We start from the raw sequence: 22,016 nt of genomic DNA, 5'->3' as shown, positions 1-22,016 counted from the left end.
AGCGGCTCTTGGGCAATGTCCTGTCATGTAGCTTCCTTCGGGAAGCGGCCGCCTGGCGCGGCCCGGGGGAGCCCGGAGCTGGGGTGCCGAACCCAGAGGAGCCCTTGGAGCATCGCTGAGCCCCAGCCCAGGTACCTGCCCCCCAGGCCCTGCCCCCCAAGCAGGAGGGCTGGAGCGGGCCCCACCCTGGGTAGGGGGAGAAGGGCTCAGGGAAGCGCCCGGTGCGGCCCCCTTGCCCCAGGGATGGGCCACAACCGGGTCCTCTGCTGCTCCCAAGGGCCCCCTGGGCTGCAGGCGTCTGTGGGGCGCCCCACACCTCCTGGCTCGTGGGGCTCGGGCTGCGGGAGCCTGGCAGCGCTCAGAGGGGCCGGGAGCCTCCAGCCTGGAGCCAGACCCCGCGCTGGCTGCCCCCGCCCCCGGGGGCCCAATGTTTGGGGCCGCCCCCCTGCAGCGCCCCACTGCCTCTGCTCAGCCGGCTCCCGGCATCAACTGCGGCCGCAGGGTCCTAGTGCCCACCCGTCCCGCAGGCAGGGCAGCCTGACCTCCCCCTCCAGACTCTCCCCCCGCCCGTAGCCCCCCCCCCGCCCCAGGCAGCCCCATCCCCCACCCCCAGGGAGGCTACACTGAAGGGCAGCAGGAGGGGAGGAGGCACCCACGTGATGCCAGCCCCCCCCCCGCCCCCGGGGTTCCTGGACCTGGGAGGGGCCCTAGGAGCACGTGCAGTGACAGTGGTGGGGGTGAGTGTGGTGCGGGGGGGGGGGAGGAGAAGGGGGTCCCTCCCCCAGAGCTCACTGCTGCTGGGGGGGAGAGGGCTGGGGGGAGTCCTCCTCTCTGGCCTCTCTGCACCCCAAACTCCTCATCCCAGCCCCACCCCACCCCAGAGCCCACCCCCCCAGCCCGAGCCCTCACCCCCCCACCCCAACCCTCTGTCCTAGCCCTGAGCCCCTCCCACACCCCAACCCCCAGCCCCAGCCAGAGCCCTCACCCCCCACCCCAACCCTCTGTCCTAGCCCTGAGCCCCTCCCACACTCCAACCCCCCAGCCCCAGCCAGAGCCCTCACCCCCCCACACTCCAACCCTCTGTCCTAGCCCTGAGCCACCCCCACACCCCACCCCCCAGCCCCAGCCAGAGCCCTCACCCCCCCAACCCTCTGTCCTAGCCCTGAGCCCCTCCCACACCCCAACCCCCCAGCCCCAGCCAGAGCCCTCACCCCCCCACACCCCAACCCTCTGTCCTAGCCCTGAGTCCCCCCCCACACCCCAACCCCCAGCCCCAGACAGAGCCCTCACCCCCCCAACCCGATGTCCTAGCCCTGAGCCACTCCCACACCCCAACCCCCCAGCCCCAGCCAGAGCCCTCACCCCCCCCCACCCCAACCCTCTGTCCTAGCCCTGAGTCCCCCCCCACACCCCAACCCCCAGCCCCAGCCAGAGCCCTCACCCCCCCACCCCCCGGTCCTAGCCCTGAGCCCCTCCCACACCCCAACCCCCCAGCCCCAGCCAGAGCCCTCACCCCCCCACACTCCAACCCTCTGTCCTAGCCCTGAAGTCCTCCCACACCCCAACCCCCCAGCCAGAGCCCTCACCCCCCCACACCCCAACCCTCTGTCCTAGCCCTGAGCCCCTCCCACACCCCAACCCCCCAGCCCCAGCCAGAGCCCTCACCCCCCCACACCCCAACCCTCTGTCCTAGCCCTGAGCCCCTCCCACACCCCAACCCCCCAGCCCCAGCCAGAGCCCTCACCCCCCAACCCTCTGTCCTAGCCCTGAGCCCCTCCCACACGCCAACCCCCCAGCCCCAGCCAGAGCCCTCACCCCCCCACACCCCAACCCTCTGTCCTAGCCCTGAGCCCCCCCACACCCCAACCCCCCAGCCAGAGCCCTCACCTCCCCACACCCTGTGGAAGCAAGGAAAGAATTAATAAGGATTTGAAGGGGATTTTAATGCATGTTAGTCAGTTAGCAAGAGTCAGGCCATACTGTGACCCTTATGACGTGGGATTTGTAGAAGCAAGATAATGTAAGACAGAGTGAACTGTGTGAAAGTATTACGACCTTGCAATGTGCAGTCTTGTTTTTCTAGTGAGATAGCAGAGAAGCTTATGTATAAACAAAATGTATTTGTTGCTTTTTACTGTCTCCATGAGTGTCTAAGCTTGTCCGTAACAAAGGTATAAAGGCTTGATGTAATTGTTTACCAGCTGAGAGACCTGTCCAGGACCCTGTGTCCTACGGCACTCTCTCCCTCCATGGTAATTACTGGAGAAATAAAAGTATTTGGTTTTGCTGCACCCAAACAAAAAGCGAGAACTGAGTTTTTCTTCGACAATTTGGGGGCTCGTCCGGGATGGCAACGCCCACGGACCCACAGACGGCTACTACGGATCATTCCCCTTCGAACCCCATGGCGCCACATGAGAGGTATGAGACCTCTTGAAATCTCTATTGGGGTATCGGAGGAGGACTTTCCGTGAGGACGTCTGTCTCTGCTGGGCTCACGCCATCTGAACTTAGTGACTGTGCAGCAGGATCAGATGCAAAGTGGTATTGGGGAGAGGCCCCAATAAGGTTAGTTTATAGCAGTACTGGGAACTGCTGAGTTGGCCAAGGAAATGCATAAGGTAAATGCATTAGAATGCACCGGTGCTGAGGGGTTTTTACCGCCTCAAGAGGGGTTGTCATACCGCCTCATGGTATTGGTCCGGACCAGGTAAAGATGCATCGTGGTTAAAGAGATAAAAAAAAAATTTTAAAAAGAGATAAAAAGGAAGAAAAAGAGGCCTTGGTGTGTGTGTGTGTACACCAGTGTGAGTGGCTGCCCTGGCTAGCCCGGTAACTAGTGGATCTTTAGGAGATCCGACCCACGGTGGGCTGACTCAGCCTGGCATAGTCCGGCGAGGAAGCTGCCTGGGTCTAGGGGTGTGTGAACCCATCTTCCCTCCCCTTTCCCTTCCGTGTGGGCTACTGACAGTCTGATCATCTCCTTAGTAGAAAATGGGTAAGGGACAGTCTAATATTCCACCTTACCCCCTAAGGGTACCCCAGCATATTACATGTACGTACATTATGGTCCTAAAACCTGCAGGTATTTAAATGATTGGAATCTGTACACGCGTGAAAATTCATTTAAACAATGCCCATTAGAAGGCACCTTCAATCTAGATAAGGTCATATATCTAAGAGGAGCTTTTAATCACCAAAGGAAAGCCTCTGACACGGTGTGAGCAATTTGTCTAGGAACGGGTTAATTTGAAATTCGGCTTCACCCAGAGATAAGAGAAGTTGTTTTGTGTTCAAGGTCGAGAATCAGTGCGGACTATGCTAAGTGCAAAGGCTGTACAAGTTACAGAATTGGAATTATATTTGCAAAGCTTAACTTCCCGGTGAGACATGTGAGTATTGAAGTGGTTTAAGGCTTGGGGCATTCATGTTTTTCCTGTGTGAGGTGGGAGCATTCCCAATACTCTCCATTGTTGTTTTATTATTTTTAATGAAGCTTTAAAATTTGATTATATGCTCTGTCAGTCTGATCACCTGACATGAGGGATAAATTAGTACCAGGAATTTGTCACAGTTTGGTGAGCACTTAATAATGGGTGGGTCTCTGGGTAGACCCCCAAAGGGGTTTGGATTATGTGTTAAGTGAATGGCCATGTATTTTTGCCCAGGTGGCAAGCCTTACTAGGGAGGACTCAGGTAGTCTTGTGAGTAGAAATGTTTTGGGGAAAAGACCAGTAGGGTGGGGCTAGTTGAGAAGCTCACCATCCTAGCTAAACTGGTAGTGGAGCAAATTGGTGCAAAATGGAAGGGACGGCTCAGCGAGAAAAAAGGATCGGGCCCAGGCGACCAGGCAACAGACAGAGTGATTGGAAAACAGGTTGGAAACTTTTGAGGGTGTAGTGGAAAGAAGGAGTAAGTGAATATAAGCATGAGAATTTCAAATACTCAGAAGGATATTTGGAATGGTGATTTGCATTGGTAAAGTGGCTGTTGGAAGGGAAAAGCGAGTGATTTTTAAGAGAACAGTTTTTGGTGTCTTTGAAATGTTTGTAAATAAATTCAGGCAAATAAATTTATTAGATTGTAATAATTTGGCTGTGACCGATGTTGTTATATCAATTGCAGACTGGTCAGTGTCACCCCCTCCCCCCAATCCATAGGGCTCTGGGTTTGTGCTACTTCTGCGGGTGTGCGGGGCCTTTCTGCAGGGAATGAGCCTCCCCCAGGAATATCCCCCGTAACCTCCATTCATTAACAATCGCCAGAGCCAGCCTGCACCCGCATTAACACTCGCCGGCCAGGATCCGGCGCGGGTCCAGCCGGGGGCTCCCGTGTCTGCCCGGTGTCACTGGCAGAGCGCTGAGGTCCGGCAGCTCTGAGCTGGGGGCTGGGGCCTGGAGCTGGTTCCCCAAGAACTTCCTTTTGGACCCCAGTTTATACGGTGAAACCGCGGCACCGTAACCAGTCCTGACACCGCGGTTTGACTAGCCAGGCCTGACACAGAGTAACGATGCTCAGCCCAGCCTACCCCCCCCCAGTGAATTCACACCCAGCCACATGAATTATGTAACAGGCAGAAACAATCAAAGAACCAGGCCGAGACCAGACAGCCAAACCACAGGGAAGTGGGGAGGATACAGATCAAACAATGCAGCAAGGAGGATTTCACACCCCAGCTACTGAGACGTGGTTTCTTGCCAGACAGCAGCTACCAAGCGACGTTTTCTGTAAGCAGGTTAAGCTGAGTTTCTGTGGCTGGCGATAGCGGGGGGCATTAGGACGGGTCCCCTTCTCACCAGCCTGACCTAACAGTGGGTGCAGAGGAAGGTGCAAGTGGCAGGACAAGCTGCCCGAGGGAGCTGTTCCTTCCTGACCCTTGCGAGGGCGGGGAGCTCACAGCCTGGAGCATGGGGGTGACAGTTGTTCTAATCCACCCCAGAGCAGTGGGTCTCAAACGTTTGTCCTGGTGACGCCTTTCACATCGCAAGCCTCTGAGTGCGACCCTCACTTATAAATTTTATATATTTAACACCATGATAAATGCTGGAGGCAAAGCAGGGTTTGGGGTGGAGGCCGACAGCTCACGACCCCCAGTAATAACCTCGTGACCCCCGGAGGGGTCCTGACCCCCAGTTTGAGAACCCCTGCCCTATAGGAACCCTGGATTCTCCCATTGGCTGTACAGACCTCCCCTGCTCCCCGTGAGCTCTTCTCAAGCCTAGGACCTCGGCAAGGTCCTGTAGCAGTGAGTTCCACAGGGTAATTTTGCATCGGTAACTATATGTTGGTTAATATTTACCTATCGTTATCATGAGAAGCAGCAGTGGGACTGATATGGCACCGATGCGCCCCACACTTGGATCAGGGCCCCTGCAGTGTGCCAGGTGCTGCAGACACCAACGTTTTCAGTGGGGCAGGACTCGGGGGCTGTATCCCTGGCTCTGGGAGGGGAGTGGGGTTAGTGAGCTAGAGGGGCTGGGAGGCAGGACGCCTGGATTCTATCCCCAGCTCTGGGAGGGGAACGGGGTCTAGTGGGTTGGAGTGGGGGATGTTTGGGAGCCAGGACTCCTGGGTCCTTCACTCACAGAGAGGCCTGATCCAATGTTAACCCTTTCCCTGCAGAACACTGACGAGTGTCCAAGAAAATGCACCCCAGTGATTCCAGGCAGGTCCTGAAGGGGGCGCTGCTCTGCTCCCTGCTCGCAGCTCTGCTGCTCCAAGGTACTGACACGTCTCCACAGAGTCCAGTCCGGTGGGGTCCTGTGTTTACTGGTGGGGGCATGGGCTGGGACCAGGACGCCTGGGTTCTCTCCCCGGTTCTGGGAGGGGAGTGGGGGCTGGTGGGTTAGAGCAGGGGGGGGCTGGGAGCCAGGACTCCTCCTGGGTTCTCTCCGAGCTCTGGGAGGGGAGTGGGGGCTGGTGGTTAGAGCAGGGGGGGGGGGCTGGGAGCCAGGACACCTGGGTTCACACCCCGGCTCTGGGAGGGGGGTGGGGGCTGGTGGGTTAGAGCAGGGGGGGGCTGGGAGCCAGGACTCCTCCTGGGTTCTCTCCCCGGTTCTGGGAGGGGAGTGGGGGCTGGTGGGTTAGAGCAGGGGGGGCTGGGAGCCAGGACACCTGGGTTCTCTCCCCGGCTCTGGGAGGGGAGTGGGGGCTGGTGGTTAGAGCAGGGGGGGCTGGGAGCCAGGACTCCTGGGTTCTCTCCCCGGCTCTGGGAGGGGAGTGGGGTCTGGTGGTTAGAGTGGGACTGGGGGGCTGGGAGCCAGGACTCCTGGGTTCTCTCCCCGGCTCCGGGAGGGGAGTGGGGTCTGGTGGTTAGAGTGGGGCTGGGGGGCTGGGAGCCAGGAATCCTGGGTTCTGTCCCATCCTCTCCCCTCTCCTCTCTCCCAGTGGCCGTGGGGCTGGAGTGCTACAGCTACAGGGGCACCTTCACGGGCAGCTTCTCCCTGGGCGAGGTGCCCAAGGTTACCTGCGGGCCGGCGCAGAACGTCTGTGCCGAGGGGCTGATCGTCCTGAGCATCGGTAACGGTGCCCGGAGAGCTGGGCATCCCGGGACTGCGCCACTCCCCGAGGGATCATCAGGGGGCTGAGCCGAGAGGGGGCAGGGTACCGGGCTAGGTGGGGCCATGGGCTGATCTGGGCCGGGGGGGACACCGGGCATGATGTGTCTGTGGGGCTGATCCTGGGGGGAGCAGATATCAGGGTGGCTGGGCCCATGGGGCTGATCCTGGGGGGGCAGGAGGGGGCGGGGTATCAGGGTGGCTGGGCCCGTGGGGCTGATCCTGGGGGTGCAGGAGGGGGCGGGATATCAGGGTGGCCGGGCCTGGGGGGCTGATCCTGGGGGGGCAGGAGGGGGCGGGGTATCAGGGTGGCTGGGCCCGTGGGGCTGGTCCTGGGGGGGCGGGAGGGGGAGGGGTATCAGGGTGGCTGGGCCTGGGGGGCTGATCCTGGGGGGGCGGGAGGGGGCGGGATATCAGGGTGGCCGGGGGATGAGCTGTGGAACTCCCTGCTGCCCCTTCACTCTCCCGCGGGGGGGTCCCGTCTCCCAGGGGGCCCGCGGATGCTGGTGGTGATGAAGAAGGGCTGCCACACGGCGCCGTCTCGGGACCTCTCCGGCATCAGCGAGGGGCCGTATCTCCCCGACTACTATCACACCCGCTTCTGCAACGCCAGCCTCTGTAACCACCGGTACCGGGACAACAGCCGCATCCCGGCCTTTCCCACAGGTACCAGCCTCATCCTGCGGGGGGCGCTGGCTCCCATCCGGCCCCAGGCGGGGACTGGCTGGCTCGGGGGGGCGGGAATGGGGCAGGGCCCTGTCCCCTCTAGGGGGCGCCGGGTCTCATCCGGCCCCAGGCGGGGACTGGCTGGCTCAGGGGGACAGGAATGGGGCAGGGGCCTGTCCCCTCTAGGGGGCGCCGGGTCCCATCCGGCCCCAGGCGGGGACTGGCTGGCTCGGGGGGACAGGAATGGGGCAGGGCCCTGTCCCCTCTAGGGGGCGCCGGGTCTCATCCGGCCCCAGGCGGGGACTGGCTGGCTCAGGGGGACAGGAATGGGGCAGGGGCCTGTCCCCTCTAGGGGGCGCCAGGTCCCATCCGGCCCCAGGCAGGGACTGGCTGGCTCAGGGGGGCGGGAATGGGGCAGGGCCCTGTCCCCTCTAGGGGGCGCCGGGTCCCATCCGGCCCCAGGCAGGGACTGGCTGGCTCAGGGGGGCGGGAATGGGGCAGGGGCCTGTCCCCTCTAGGGGGCGCCGGGTCCCATCCGGCCCCAGGGCAGGGCCTGGCTGGCTCAGGGGGGCAGGGAATGGGGCAGGGGCCTGTCCCCTCTAGGGGGCGCCGGGTCCCATCCGGCCCCAGGGCAGGACTGGCTGGCTCAGGGGGGCGGGAATGGGGCAGAGGCCTGTCCCCTCTAGGGGGCGCCGGGTCCCATCTGGTCCCAGGCAGGGACTGGCTGGCTCAGGGGGCACCAGACCCGATCCCACCCACAGCTATTTGGGGTGCTCTGTGTGAACTGATTTTCTGGGTCTCAGCTCAAGTCCTAATGGGTTTCTCCTCCCCCCCCCTTCGAGCCCTGTCTGATGCGCTTGGATTTCTGCATCTCCCCTCGTCCCGCCGCCCCCCCCACTCTGTCTAGGTCTGGGGGGCTGGTTCCTCACCCCTTTCCCTTCCCCCCCCTGCAGCGCCCCCAGACAACACCTCCAGAAGCCTCCTGTGCTACACCTGCATTGGGAGCACCCCGGAGAGCTGCTCCCCGCGCCGCGCCCAGCAGAGCCAGTGCCATGCCGACACCCCGCTGTGCTACGAGGGGACAGGCACGGCCACCATCGGTAGGGACGGGCGGCCTTGGAGCTGCCGGGTAGGGGGCAGCCGGGACTCTTGGGTTCCCAGGGAATGGGGCATGGGGCCTTTCCCCTTTAGGGGGCACCGGCCCTGATCCGGCTGCAGGCCGGGGACTGGCTGGCTTGGTGGGGGGAGCTGGAGGGGTCAGGCCCTGTCCGTGGCACTGGAGGGAAGGCTGGAGCGAGAGGCGTCCCAATGGCTGGTTGGGCGTGTCTAGGCCTAGGGAGGGCTGGTGGGGGGGCACATGGGGGTGGGGGACCTGGGGGATGTCCAGTGGTGAGGGGGGTGGCTGGATGGAGAGGTGTGTGGGGGTGAAGGGACTGGACGGATGGCTGGATGGATGGATGGACGGACGGACGGATGGATGGGGGACTGGATGGACGAATGGATGGACGGATGGATGGATGGGGGAGTGGATGGATGGACGGATGGACAGACGGATGGATGGATGGACGGACGGACGGACGGATGGATGGATGGGGGAGTGGATGGATGGATGGATGGACGGATGAACAGATGGATGGAGGACTGGATGGATGGACGGACGGACGGATGGATGGACGGATGGACAGACGGATGGATGGATGGATGGACGGACGGACGGATGGATGGATGGGGGACTGGATGGACGAATGGATGGATGGATGGATGGATGGGGGAGTGGATGGATGGATGGATGGACGGATGAACAGATGGATGGAGGACTGGATGGACGTGTGGACAGGGCTGGCTGGCTGGAGGGTTGTATACGTGGCTGGCGGGGCTGTGGGGTGCGTCCGGGGAGGGACAGACAAGCAGCCCTCTGACCTTCTCTCTCTGGGTTTCCCAGGAGACTTTGTGGTCCCCATCTACCTCCGCTCCTGCCAGGCATCGGGCTGCGCATCCATCACGCCGGCCGACCCTTGGCTGAATATCCAGCTCGAGAAAAGGTCCTGCTGTGCTCAGCCCCTGTGCAACCACGCGCCGGAGCCGGCACCCACGGAGCCGGCACCCCGCCCCTCGCGCACAGCCCCCACCAATGGCAGCCCCCGGCCTGGGCTGTCCCTGCCTGCGCTGCTGCTGGGCGGGCTGGGCCTGCTCTGGGATCAGGGCAGGGGATGGAGGCTCCCCCTATAGACGACCCCTCCCAGTCCTGGGGGCACCATAAAGTCCGTCAAGCCAGCCACAGCCCTGCTCCTCCCAGGCTCCCCGGCTCCCACTGTGCCCAGCTCCTCCCAGGCTCCCCGGCTCCCACTGTGCCCAGCTCCTCCCAGGCTCCCCGGCTCCCTCTGTGCCCAGCTCCTCCCAGGCGCCCCGGCTCCCGCCGTGCCCAGCTCCTCTCAGGCGCCCCGGCTCCCGCCGTGCCCAGCTCCTCCCAGGCTCCCCGGCTCCCACCGTGCCCAGCTCCTCCCAGGCTCCCCGGTTCCCACCGTGCCCAGCTCCTCCCAGGCTCCCCGGCTCCCGCCGTGCCCAGCTCCTCCCAGGCGCCCCGGCTCCCGCCGTGCCCAGCTCCTCCCCGGCTCCCACCGTGCCCAGCTCCTCCCAGGCTCCCCGGCTCCCGCCGTGCCCAGCTCCTCACAGGCTCCCCGGTTCCCACCGTGCAGCTCCTCCCAGGCTCCCCGGCTCCCGCCGTGCCCAGCTCCTCCCAGGCTCCCCGGCTCCCGCCGTGCCCAGCTCCTCCCCGGCTCACACTGTGCCCAGCTCCTCCCAGGTGCCCCGGCTCCCTCTGTGCCCAGCTCCTCCCAGGCGCCCCGGCTCCCGCCGTGCCCAGCTCCTCCCAGGCTCCCCGGCTCCCATGGAGATGCTGCCCAGGGCTCTTTAATACCCATCACTCTGGCACTGTCCCCGCTAGGTGTGGTCATGGGGCCCCTGCATGGCTGGCGACTGCCCCTCCCCCAAACTCCCCGCCCCGATCGTGCTTCATGTGGGGACTGGGGATTTCTTTGTAAACATGCAGTGGCTGAGCCGGAGACCCCGGAGCTGCCCCATCCGGCCAGGCCCAGGGTATTCAGTGGGAGCTGAGAGCCAGGGGCCCCGGATCAGCCCCATGGGCCCATCTACCCCGGGGCCCCGCCTCCTCCTCGCCCCCGGATCAGCCCCACGGGCCCATCTACCCCGGGGCCCCGCCTCCTCCTCGCCCCCGGATCGGCCCCACGGGCCCATGTACCTCGGGGTCCCGCCTCCTCCTCACCCCTGGATCGGCCCCACGGGCCCATCTACCCCGGGGTCGCGCCTCCTCCTCGCCCCCGGATCGGCCCCACGGGCCCGTCCACCCTGGGGCCCCGCTTCCTCCTCGCCCCCGGATCGGCCCCACGGGCCCATCTACCCCGGGGTCCCGCCTCCCCCTCGCCCCCGGATCGGCCCCACGGGCCCTGTGACGGGTCGTAGCTCCCGGGTGCCGTCTGGGAGCTGTTGGAACTGCTGTGCCCCCTTGATTATTCAGAGGGGCCGGCTCAGCCAGCCTCTCCAGGCCCTGCTATCCCCCAACACGACAGCAGGTGGCGCCACCCACCCAACTGAGTTACCTGAGTGCTTTACCGAAGCCACCCAATCGCCAGCTCCCCCGCCTGGCGCCCCCGCTGGAGCATAAACCCGAACGGGCCTGTCTGGCACCGCACAGGGACCTGGCGAGTGCAGGCTCCCCCCTCGGTGTGGGGAAGGGAGGTGTGACAGTTACTGGTGGCCCCCCCTTAATGGCTTACAAGCGGCCCGTAGGGGGAAGCAGAAGCCTCACGTACACAGTAACCAGAACTTTTGAACTGTCTTTTCTCTTCTGCCTCAAAGCAGAGAAATCTTGCTCCAAGCCGGTTTTTACTAACCAGATAACAGGAGCTCGGGGTTTGACACCCACCAATGAAGTGTTAACACGGCTTGGTCTTGTCTGAAAGTGTATAAAAAGCTTGTGAAACTTGTTATGCAGCAGAGTTCTTTGTACCTGAGTACAAGGCTCGCCTTTTTTCTGCAGAATAAAGCAACCTTTCCTTATCCCTGTCAGGCTGTTATTGGCTCTCAGCTAGGCAGACCCGATATTTCGGGAACAGAGACAAGGAGCCTGCATTAGCCAAGCGGACACGTCACTCAGAACCCCTCTGGTTCAGTTAAACCACGTGGATTAACTACAAAGGAGCGAACTGAAGTGATTAGAAGTGACCGCAGACAGATCACAGCAGATTACCCAGCAAACAAACAAACCACAACCTGGGGGTGATCCTGGTGCTTGTGTATTTCCTCAGTGAGCCATCAACAGCGTTTGGCCTGTTTCCTGTTGTACCCGAAAGGCTGCTCGGGGGTGTTCCCACCCTCACGACATGTCTCAGGAACACGCGCGTAGCCTAACTTCGTACCGCCCCGTACCATGCGCGTACACGCAACTTACCAGGAGATTAATGTGCAACAGATTCAGACTTCTAGAACGATACCTCGCAAAGCAGACTTTGTACGAGCCGTAGAATTATATGACAGTGGTGAATGTAGGGGTGTCGGGTGTCACAAGCCCATCTACCCTGGTATCCTGCCCCCTCCCTGCCCCCCGGATCAGCCCCCGCAGCCTCCCCGTCACAGTCCGCGAGTGGCCAGTGCCAGCAGTGTGTGGGTGGGGGCGGTAGGTGCTGGCGATGGCGTGCAGCACCCTGGGGAAGCGCTGCCCCTTCTCTTCAATGGTGATGAGGTTCTGGATGTAGGAGAACATGGTACAGGTCTGCGGCTTCACGCAGTTCTACAGCAACCATGGAGACCTTGGCGTCCCCTAGGGAGAGGGCTAGTACTGGGGAGAGAACCCAGGAGTCCTGGCTCCCAGACCCTCCTGCTCTAACCACTAGACACCACTCCTCCCCCAGACTGGAGGTAGAACCCAGGAGTCCTAGCTCCCAGCAACCTGTCCCATCTGCCCGCCCGCTCTTGCTCTAACCACTGGCCTCCACTCCCTGCAGTGCAGCGCCCCCTGCTGAGCCCTTGTAGGGATATTAAAGAAGGTTTATATTAGACATGGTTTATATTAAAATGATTTATTGTTAGAAATAATGTATTGTTAATTGATACTTTATAAGTGAAGGTTTATATTAGAAGTAAATGTGATTCCCAACATTTAGCCTCTAACCTGCAAGCCACCAGCGGTGTCTGTGTGAAGCCTGCTCAAAGAAATACTTTGCATAAAACTTGTTAAACATTAATTAACTCTAAGTAAGCCAAAACAGTAGCTGTTAGAGTGTATAAATAGAGACCCCCACCCTCTGTAAGTTTTCATCTCACTTTATCTTTGATTGTTAAAAGACAGGGAGTCTCACATAAACTGGTAACACCCCAAAAGGTAAAGAGACAGTGAAATAAATGTAATTAAGACAGAGAATGTATGTGAATGAGTGCCAAGTTTAAATAATGAATGAATGGTTAGGGAGTTACCAGCCTGAAGAATTCAGTGTCGGCTGAAGAAGGTGTCAAGTGGAATCAACCAGATGACCCCAACTGGAAACCACCCAGCACACCTCAAAAGCATTAAAAACAAACATCTGATACCATGGAGCCAGCCACCTGCTGATTGATTTAGCAACAGCAGAATGAGGCAACTCCTATGAACTAACATAGGGAAAAATCCCTATAAAACTGGACTCTGAAGACTGAGGCCTTTGAGTCTCTGGTTCTGCTGCCAGCCTCCAGGAGCATCAGGTGCATCTGACGCAGACGCGGCTCCATCCCCATGACCAAGATACCTGGCCAGTAACTTGGCATGAGCAACGTCTAGGCTGGTAACTATAACACCTATACAGAACCTGAGTGTGTGTGTGTGTGTGTGTGTGTGTGTGTGTGTGTGTGTGTGTGTGTGTGTGTGTGTGTGTGTGTGTGGAATAAGTAGTGATAGAAATAAGTAGTAAAACGTTGTTTGCTTTACTATTATATTTACAATAAATGTGGCATCTTTGCCGTATCCCTCTTAATCAGACCCTGCTGGTGTTTAGTATATTGGTGTAACACCTGCCCCCCGCCATCTGAGCCATGCCCCGGCCCAGCCCTGCTTAGCATGAGCTGCCGGGGGCGGCGCACCAAACAGCCCCCATCCGCCCCCTAGAGCCTCAATCTCCAGCCCAGCCTGCCCAGGGAGCCAGGTGGTAAGAGAACGTGGGGTGCCAGGCAACCGCTCCTCATCCTTCTTAAAGAGCCAGAGGCCTGGCCGTGGGTGGCACCCCACAGACGCCCCTTTCTTTGAGTGATTCTCCCCCCACGTCCCCTCCGCTGGGCCCCAGCAGGGGAGGGAACGGCTACAGGAGCAAAGCAGCCAACTTCTGGGTTGGAAACATCACACTGGGATGTTTCACTCGGCGCTGAGATGCAGCCACCTCTGGGGCGGGGCAGCCAGGGATGAGAGACACCTAATGCCGCATGGGGACGGCTCGCCTGGCGCTGAGATGCAGCCACCTCTGGGGTGGGGCAGCCAGGGACCAACCGCACAGTGACAAAGTGTCGGTGGCAGGAGGGGAAGGGGGCCCGTTAGCCCATCGAGGTGGGGCCTGTGGACATAGGGCGGATTTATGACAGCAGAGCAGAAGGAGGAAGCTGCTGGGGCTTCCCCCGGGTGTCTGGCTGTTGTGACGTGCCCAGGAGGGGGCCGGGTACAAGGTTATTGGGCTCCAAGGTCTGTTCGTCGGCCCCGGGCCGGGTGGGCCCATCCCTCCTCTCACCACCGGGTTGTGCAAGAAAAGCACAGAGCGGCGGGGCCGCCATGGCTGACGGCTGAGAGCCCCAGGCACCTGCCCTGCTGGGATCGTCCACTGTATGAGGAGGGCGTGGGCAAGGGAGAGAACCCAGGAGTCCTGGCTCCCAGCCCCCTGCTCTAACCCCTAGACCCCACTCCCCTCTCAGAGCCGGGATAGAGCCCAGGAGTCCTGTCTCACCCCCACCAACCCATAGACCCCCCACTCCTCTCCCCAAGCCAGGATAGAACCCAGGAGTCCTGGCTCCCAGCCCCCCTGCTCTAACCACCAGACCCCACTCCCCTCTCAGAGCCAGGGAGAGAACCCAGGAGTCCTGGCTCCCAGCCCCCTCCTGCTGTATCCACTAGCCCCCACTCCCCTCCCAGAGCCAGGGAAAGAACCCAGGAGTCCTGGCTCCCAGCCCCCTCCTGCTGTATCCACTAGCCCCCACTCCCCTCCCAGAGCCAGGGAGAGAACCCAGGAGTCCTGGCTCCCAGCCCACCCCCTGCTTTTGGGCTCGGTTAACCCACCCCAGTACCCTGTATCAGGAGAGCCGATGCCAGGCGATAGGGCGGTGCCAGTTCCCACACCGTGGGTCTGCCGTGGGGCATGGTGGCTTGGCCTGTGCTGGGCTCCGCTGGGCCGGGGGGTGGCTGTGATGGGGGATCCCGAAGCCCCGCTCTGTGGTCGCAAACGGTGTGTGAGCGACAGGGTAGGACGGCCAGACAGCCAAGGAGCGGCTGCTTCCTGCGAATGACCCCCCACCTCTGCTGGCCCCCAGCTGCCCCCTCGCCCCCCCGGCCCTCCAGCTGGCTTCTGCCTCTCAGCCAGGCTGGGGCTGGCCAGAACCTGCTGTGTCGGCAGCATGTGGGACATCATCCACACAGGTACCCCTCGCCCGGCGCTGGGATGCAGCTGGCTCTGGGGTGGGGCGGGGGGGCTGTTTACACAGGGATCCCTCGCCCGGCGCTGGGATGCAGCTGGCTCTGGGGTGGGGCGCGGGGGCTGTTTACACAGGGACCCCTCGCCCGACACTGGGATGCAGCTGGCTCTGGGGTGGGGCGCGGGGGGCTGTTTACACAGGGACCGCTCGCCCGGCGCTGGGATGCAGCTGGCTCTGGGGTGGGGCGCGGGGGCTGTTTACACAGGGACCCCCTCGCCCGGCGCTGGGATGCAGCTAGCTCTGGGGTGGGGCACGGGGAGCTGTTTACATGGAGACCCCCTCGCCCGGCGCTGGGATGCAGCTGGCTCTGGGGTGGGGCGGGGGGGCTGTTTACACAGGGAACCCCTCGCCCGGCGCTGGGATGCAGCTGGCTCTGGGGTGGGGCGGGGGGGCTGTTTACACAGGGATCCCCTTGCCCGGCGCTGGGATGCAGCTGGCTCTGGGGTGGGGCAGCTGTTTAGTGAAGAAGCCAGTGGTCAGCGTGGGGGGGGGGGGCGTCAGAATAGAATTGTCTTATTTGGCGTCCCACCCGGATGCCTGGGTCCATTTTCGGTTGGCTACATTTAAAGGGCCCTGCCTTTTTTCTCACCATACTAATGAACGGGGGCGGGGTTCAATTCACTCCTCCCCCCCATACTGCTATGGGGTGGGGTGGGGGGTGCGTCCCATCTGTGCCAGAGAGGGGCTGGCACATCCCCGCCCATGGGGGACCTGAAGGGGGGTGCCGGCCAAGGGCAAGAGTCTTTAGGGTGCCCCCTAGTGGTGGATCTAAGCGGCACAGGGCCGGGGGGGGGGCCGGAGGGGGGCTACAGAACCAAGCGGAACCACCTGACACGTCCCAGGCCAGCAGCCTCACGTCTCTGGGACCAGGATTCCTGTCACCCCCCCACCCCCCCCACCAGAAAGCCACCAGCTGGGCAGTGCAAGGGTTTGTGAGTAAGAGACTTTATTAAAAACAGGGGGGGGGGGAAGCGCCGGGCAGGGGGCCCACAAAGGGTTAATGGGGACTGAAAGCAGCAGCAGTAATTCAGGGAAATGGGGAGTGACCCCCCCCCCCCGATCTCCGGGATCCCTCCCTTTAAATGTGGGGAGTCTGAAGCATGTAATGTGGTGGGGGGGGGAGTGAGTTCCTCATAGCTACTAAGAGCTGGGGAGAGAACCCAGGAGTCCTGGCCCCCAGCCCCCCGCTCCAACCCACTAGACCCCACTCCCCTCCCAGAGCTGGGGAGAGAACCCAGGCGTCCTGGCCCCCAGCCCCCCTCACAGCCCCAGGCAGGCTATTCCCAGCACCACCAGCAGGGGGCAGAGGCGTAGGCCGGGCGCCTGGGAGCTGTGGGTCCCGGGATTGGGGTGCTTTTGGGCGGGGCGGACGGTGGATTTGGGGTAGCCGATTTTCTTGCCGGGCTCGGTGGGGCGGGTGCGGGGGCGGGTGCTGTGGGGCAGGTCCCCCTTGTCGCCGGGGTGGGGGTCGGGTAGCTCCGTGCTGTTGTCGTAGCCGTTGCCCTCTGGGTCCAGATCGTCTGGCTCCGTGCGGTCGTCGTAGCCGGTGACGTCTCGGTCCGGATCGTGCGGCGCCGTGTGGTCGTCTGGCTCGGGCGGCACCGTGGGCGCCGTGCCGTGGCTGCGCCCGGGGTGGTTGTGGTCTTTCCTGGCCGTGGTGAGGGGGTGGTCGCCGACGGGGCCGGAGGAGATTGTGTGGTGGACGGAGACCTGTGCCAGGGCCCTCTGCCCGTTGCAGTAGCTGCCGGCGCAGCAGGCGCCGGCCTGGCTGAGCTGCAGGGGGCCGACGTGGCGGCTGGGGGGCACGGCGCAGGATGGGGCCTGGCAGCTCCACACGAAGATGGGCACCGCGAGCTTCCCTGGGGGCACAAGCGGGACGTGTGTGAGAGGGACGCCAACCTTCCCAGGGTGCCATGGGGCAGCCGTTGGGTACCATGGGAGAGACGCATCCCGCCAGACTTCCCAGAATGCAATGGGGGCAGCCATTGAGAGGTCCATGGCAAAGGGGTGGTTGTCATGGCAACTTTCCCAGAGTGCGGTGGGGTGACCATTGGGTGTCATGAGGGTGTCATGGGGAGTGCAACGGGGCAGCCATTGGGTCCCATGGGAGAGAGGCATTGGGCCAACCTTCCCAGAATGCAATGGGGCGGGGATGGGGGCGCATAGGGGGCCAGAGGCAGCGCCCTGACCCAGGCAGTGCCCCAGCCAGCAGTGCTGTCCCGGTCACTGGCGGGGGGTGTGCGCAATGCACCCCAAGGACAGCAGGGGGAGCCAGTGTTGCTGGGGTATAAAGCCCAGCGTCACCCCACGTCACCACCCCCACCTGCTGTGAGGGTGCCGTTGCCGTGGTAACAGCGGGCGTCGTCACCGTCGCACGTCACCCGCTCCAGAGTGTGGGGCTGGGGCCTGAGGCTCAGGCCGGCGTAGCACTGGGTGGGGCCGCTGGGGGCCGGAGCTGCAATGAGACACAGATCAGAACCGGCGCCCCCTAGAGGGGACAGGCCCCTGCCCCATTCCCGCCCCCCTGAGCCAGCCAGTCCCGCAATGGGGCAGATGGGAGCCGGCGCCCCCTAGAGGGGACAGGGCCCTGCCCCATTCCCCGCCCCCCTGAGCCAGCCAGTCCCGCAATGGGGCAGATGGGAGCCGGCGCCCCCTAGAGGGGACAGGGCCCTGCCCCATTCCCCGCCCCCCTGAGCCAGCCAGTCCCGCAATGGGGCAGATGGGAGCCGGCGCCCCCTAGAGGGGACAGGCCCCTGCCCCATTCCCGCCCCCCTGAGCCAGCCAGTCCCGCAATGGGGCCTGATGGGAGCCGGCGCCCCCTAGAGGGGACAGGCCCCTGCCCCATTCCCTGCCCCCCTGAGCCAGCCAGTCCCGCAATGGGGCAGATGGGAGCCGGCGCCCCCTAGAGGGGACAGGCCCCTGCCCCATTCCCGCCCCCTCTGAGCCAGCCACTGCCCTGGGGCCGGGTGCGAGCTGGCGCCCCCTAGAGGGGACAGGCCCCTGCCCCATTCCCGCCCCCCTGAGCCAGCCAGTCCTGCCCTGGGGCCGGGTGGGAGCCGGCGCCCCCTAGAGGGGACAGGCCCCTGCCCCATTCCCGCCCCCTTGAGCCAGCCAGTCCTGCCCTGGGGCCGGGTGGGAGCCGGCGCCCCCTAGAGGGGACAGGCCCCTGCCCCATTCCCGCCCCCCCTGAGCCAGCCAGTCCCCCAATGGGGCAGATGGGAGCCGGCGCCCCCTAGAGGGGACAGGCCCCTGCCCCATTCCCGCCCCCCTGAGCCAGCCAGTCCTGCCCTGGGGCCGGGTGGGAGCCGGCGCCCCCTAGAGGGGACAGGCCCCTGCCCCATTCCCGCCCCCCTGAGCCAGCCAGTCCCGCAATGGGGCAGATGGGAGCCGGCGCCCCCTAGAGGGGACAGGCCCCTGCCCCATTCCCGCCCCCCTGAGCCAGCCAGTCCCGCAATGGGGCCTGATGGGAGCCGGCGCCCCCTAGAGGGGACAGGCCCTGTGTCTCATTCCCGTTACCTGTGCCCTGGCCGGGGCTCCCCAGCCCCAGCCCCTTGGCATTGCACTGGTCCGACTGGCAGTAGCGGACATTGGCCTGGATGTGGAGGAATCGGCTGGGCGCAGCGGGGGGTTCGGTCCCTCCCTTGGGGTGTCCAGCTCTGCACCCCCTTTGGATCAGAGTCACGGACATTCCCCCTGGGGAGAAAGAGCCACGCCAAAGGCAGGTGAAGACAGTAGCAGGGAGTTCCACAGGCCTTGGGGAGGGGCCCATCTCTGGGGAACTCCTGGGTTCAGCCCCATGGGCCCATCAAGCCGGTGTCCCGCCTCCTCCCTGCTCCCTGGATCAGCCCCACGGGCCCATCTACCCTGGTATCTGGCCTCCCTGCTCCCTGGATCAGCCCCATGGGCCCATCTACCCTGGTATCTGGCCTCCCTGCTCCCTGGATCAGCCCCACAGGCCCATCTACCCTGGTATCTGGCCTCCCTGCCCCCTGGATCAGCCCCATGGGCCATCTACCCTGGTATCTGGCCTCCCTGCCCCCTGGATCAGCCCCACGGGCCCATCTACCCTGGTATCTGGCCTCCCTGCTCCCTGGATCAGCCCCACGGGCCCATCTACCCTGGTATCTGGCCTCCCTGCCCCCTGGATCAGCCCCACGGGCCCATCTACCCTGGTATCTGGCCTCCCTGCTCCCTGGATCAGCCCCACGGGCCCATCTACCCTGGTATCTGGCCTCCCTGCTCCCTGGATCAGCCCCACGGGCCCATCTACCCTGGTATCTGGCCTCCCTGCCCCCTGGATCAGCCCCATGGGCCCATCTATCCCGGAATCCTGCCCCCTCCCTGCCCCCCTGGTTTCAGCCCCATGAGCCCATCAAGCCCGGTGTCCCGCCTCCTCCCTGCCCCCTGGATCAGCCCCCTGGGCCCATCGAGCCTGGTATCTGGCCTCTCTGCACCGCGGGGGTGTTACCTGCGCTGAGGGTGACGGCAGCTTCCATGCAGGCGCTGTGGGCCGGGGCGCAGGACTCGGTGCCATTGTGGGTGATGATGCTGTGGAGGTGTTTACCCCCCCGGTCGCGGAGCAGGACGGAGCTGTGGCTGTGACAGCGCAGGGAGCCGGTCTCTGCGGGGAGACAGACATGGGGTGTGTGTGTGTGTGTGTGCTGCCCCCTGCTGGAGGAGCTGAGTCCTGCTCTGTGTGTGTGTGTGTGTGTGTGTGCTGCCCCCTGCTAGAGAAGCTGAGTCCTGCTGTGTGTGTGTGTGTGTGTGTGTGTGTGTGCTGCCCCCTGCTGGAGGAGCTGATTCCTGCTGTGTGTGTGTGTGTGTGTGTGTGTGCTGCCCCCTGCTGGAGGAGCTGAGTCCTGCTCTGTGTGTGTGTGTGCTGCCCCCTGCTGGAGGAGCTGATTCCTGCTGTGTGTGTGTGTGTGTGTGTGTGTGTGTGCTGCCCCCTGCTGGAGAAGCTGAGTCCTGCTCTGTGTGTGTGTGTGTGTGTGTGTGTGTGTGCGTGTGCTGCCCCCTGCTGGAGAAGCTGAGTCCTGCTGTCTGTGTGTGTGTGTGTGTGTGTGTGTGTGTGTGTGTGTGTGTGTGTGAGTGTGTGTTTCTCTGTGGGCTGTGGTGGGTCTGTGCACGTGATGGTTTGTGGGTCCCTGTGTGTGTTAGTGGTTGGGGGAGGCGAGCAGTCGTGGGTGTCTAGAATTCTGCGTGTGCACTCACAACAGAGGCGGTGCCTGAGCCAGTGAAACAACAATACCACAGGTTATGCCCCCTAGGGGCTACGCAGGGGGGAATCCTGGCTCCCAGCCCCCTCCTGCTGTATCCACCAGCCCCCCCTTCCCCTCCCAGAGCCAGGAGAGAACCCAGGAGTCCTGGCTCCCAGCCCCCCTGCTCTAACCCCCCAGCCCCCACTCTCCTCCCAGAGCCGGGGAGAGAACCCAGGAGTCCTGGCTCCCAGCCCCTCCCCGCCCAACCACCAGACCCCGCTGCCCTCCCAGGGCCAGGGAGAGAAACCAGGAATCCAGCTCCCAGGCCCCGCCCTCTAACCACCAGACCCCCCCCCACCCTCTGAGAACCCAGGAGTTCTGGCTCCCAGCCCCCCTGCTCTGACCCACCAGCCCCCACTCCCCTCCCAGAGCCGGGGAGAGAACCCAGGAGTCCTGGCTCCCAGCCCCCCTGCTCTGGCCACCAGCCCCCACTCCCCTCCCAGGGAGCCCAGGATTGGTACCTGGGATCAGCAGAGCAGAAGCCAGGATTGCCAGCAGTGCCGCCGCCGGCGCCCCGTGTCCTGCCCCAGGGTGCCCCATGGCCCCAGAGAGCCTGGCTGCCGGAGAGACGCAACCCCCCTGGGATCTGCGCAGTGTGTCCGAGGGGGCGAGTCTCAGCCACTTACGGGAGCGTGTGTGGGGGGAGCCTCTAATTTATACCCCACCCGGCGCTGCTCAGCCGGATTGCACCACGCAGCCGCTTCCGCAGCTCTGGTGCAATGACTCCATTGGGCAACGGGTACCACCACGGCCCCTGGCTAGAGACGGGGGGTACCCAGGCCCCGGAGCTGGGGGCAGCCGGGGTGCCCCCGCGACACCCCTCCCCATGCCCACTTTGCTCCCTGTTCTCCTCGCCATCCCAGTCCCCGTCCCTCACGCCCGGGGGAAGTCGGGGATTCGGCTCGTGATCTGCCTGGGGGCTGCCCCCTGCTGGAGCCCTGCTCTGTGTGTGGGGGTCGGTGGGTGGGTTCGTCGTCCCCCAGCGCCTCGGTGGGCAGTGGGCCCAGGGCCGAACAATCCAGCACCGCGTGTGGGCGCTGGACGGGGGGAATCTGGGCCGGAGGGAAGGGGGACGCTGGGGGTGAGACCTACACAGGAATCTCCCCCTCACACACATGGACACACAAACACACTCACTCAGTACCGCGTGCATGGGCAGCTCGCTGAGGCACACACCCAACACACGTAGGTACAGCCAGCCTGGCCGGTGTGCACCGCACACACAATCACACCACAACGGCCCGGGGGGGGGGGGGGGGCGACCCGCAAAACCCGGGAGCGCAGCAGCGAGCGACACAAACGCCCGAGCGGGTGTCAGAAAACGGCCCGTTTGTGTCCGGACCGAACCTGCCGCGCACGCGGCGCCGGGCCGGCTTCACCCGCCGAGGGGCCGTTTGGCTTCGGCTCGGGCTGGTCTCAGGGAAAACCAGGGACGGGCGAGCTCAGGGGAACCTCTGCACAGGCCAAAAAGGCTCCCAGGTGAAATAACGGGGGTTTCTGCTGCTGGCGTTGAGACAGGCCCAGGGCCGTGCGGGCTGCGGGCGCGGGAAACCCGCCGGGGTGGCGGGTAACTGGGCACGAGCAAACACTGGGCATGTGACTGCAGCCACACGTCACCAACCAGAGCGAGGGGCGTCGGCCGGACACACAGCAGGGGGCTGGGGAGCAGCGACGCCGGAAGAGATTGGGGGCGACGGGGGAGAATCACCCAAAGCTGGAGCCAGCCGGGCTAACGCCGTCCTGGGCTGGAGACATGAGGGGCTCCAGGCGGAGCAGGGAGGGGAGTTTCCCTCTGGCGCTGACCCGGGGGGTGACG

The 22,016-nt window shown here is 63.6% G+C and overlaps 2 protein-coding genes across 5 annotated transcripts; one reads left to right on the top strand and one right to left on the bottom strand.

Annotated features, from left to right (window-relative positions):
- Positions 1-12,335, top strand: LOC123351617 (ly6/PLAUR domain-containing protein 5-like). Of its 4 annotated transcripts, none has more exons than XM_044991095.1 (7): positions 35-131; positions 4,574-4,727; positions 5,623-5,721; positions 6,388-6,519; positions 7,047-7,223; positions 8,177-8,323; positions 11,311-12,335. In XM_044991095.1, exons 3-7 carry the CDS (start codon positions 5,646-5,648, stop codon positions 11,415-11,417), a joined length of 639 nt encoding a protein of 212 aa, XP_044847030.1. In that variant the 5' UTR covers positions 35-131; positions 4,574-4,727; positions 5,623-5,645; the 3' UTR covers positions 11,418-12,335. The 4 variants fall into 4 exon arrangements, with proteins under 4 accessions (XP_044847028.1, XP_044847030.1, XP_044847027.1 ...); XM_044991092.1 differs by lacking the exon at positions 11,311-12,335 and adding an exon at positions 9,166-11,300; XM_044991093.1 differs by lacking the exons at positions 4,574-4,727; positions 11,311-12,335 and adding an exon at positions 9,166-11,300 and having other exon boundaries at positions 1-131.
- Positions 12,336-16,202: 3,867 nt separating this feature from the next.
- LOC123351867 (ly6/PLAUR domain-containing protein 5-like) lies at positions 16,203-20,933 on the bottom strand. Its single transcript, XM_044991550.1, has 5 exons — positions 20,662-20,933; positions 19,411-19,563; positions 18,459-18,635; positions 17,266-17,397; positions 16,203-16,801 (listed from the first exon to the last, which is right to left on the bottom strand). Exons 1-5 carry the CDS (start codon positions 20,738-20,740, stop codon positions 16,203-16,205), a joined length of 1,140 nt encoding a protein of 379 aa, XP_044847485.1. The 5' UTR covers positions 20,741-20,933.
- Positions 20,934-22,016: the final 1,083 nt, after the last annotated feature.

The sequence above is a fragment of the Mauremys mutica genome, chromosome 17 (assembly GCF_020497125.1).
Source record: "Mauremys mutica isolate MM-2020 ecotype Southern chromosome 17, ASM2049712v1, whole genome shotgun sequence".
In the NCBI taxonomy this organism is placed as follows: Eukaryota; Metazoa; Chordata; order Testudines; family Geoemydidae; genus Mauremys; species Mauremys mutica.
This window is presented reverse-complemented; position numbering and strand designations above follow the sequence as displayed.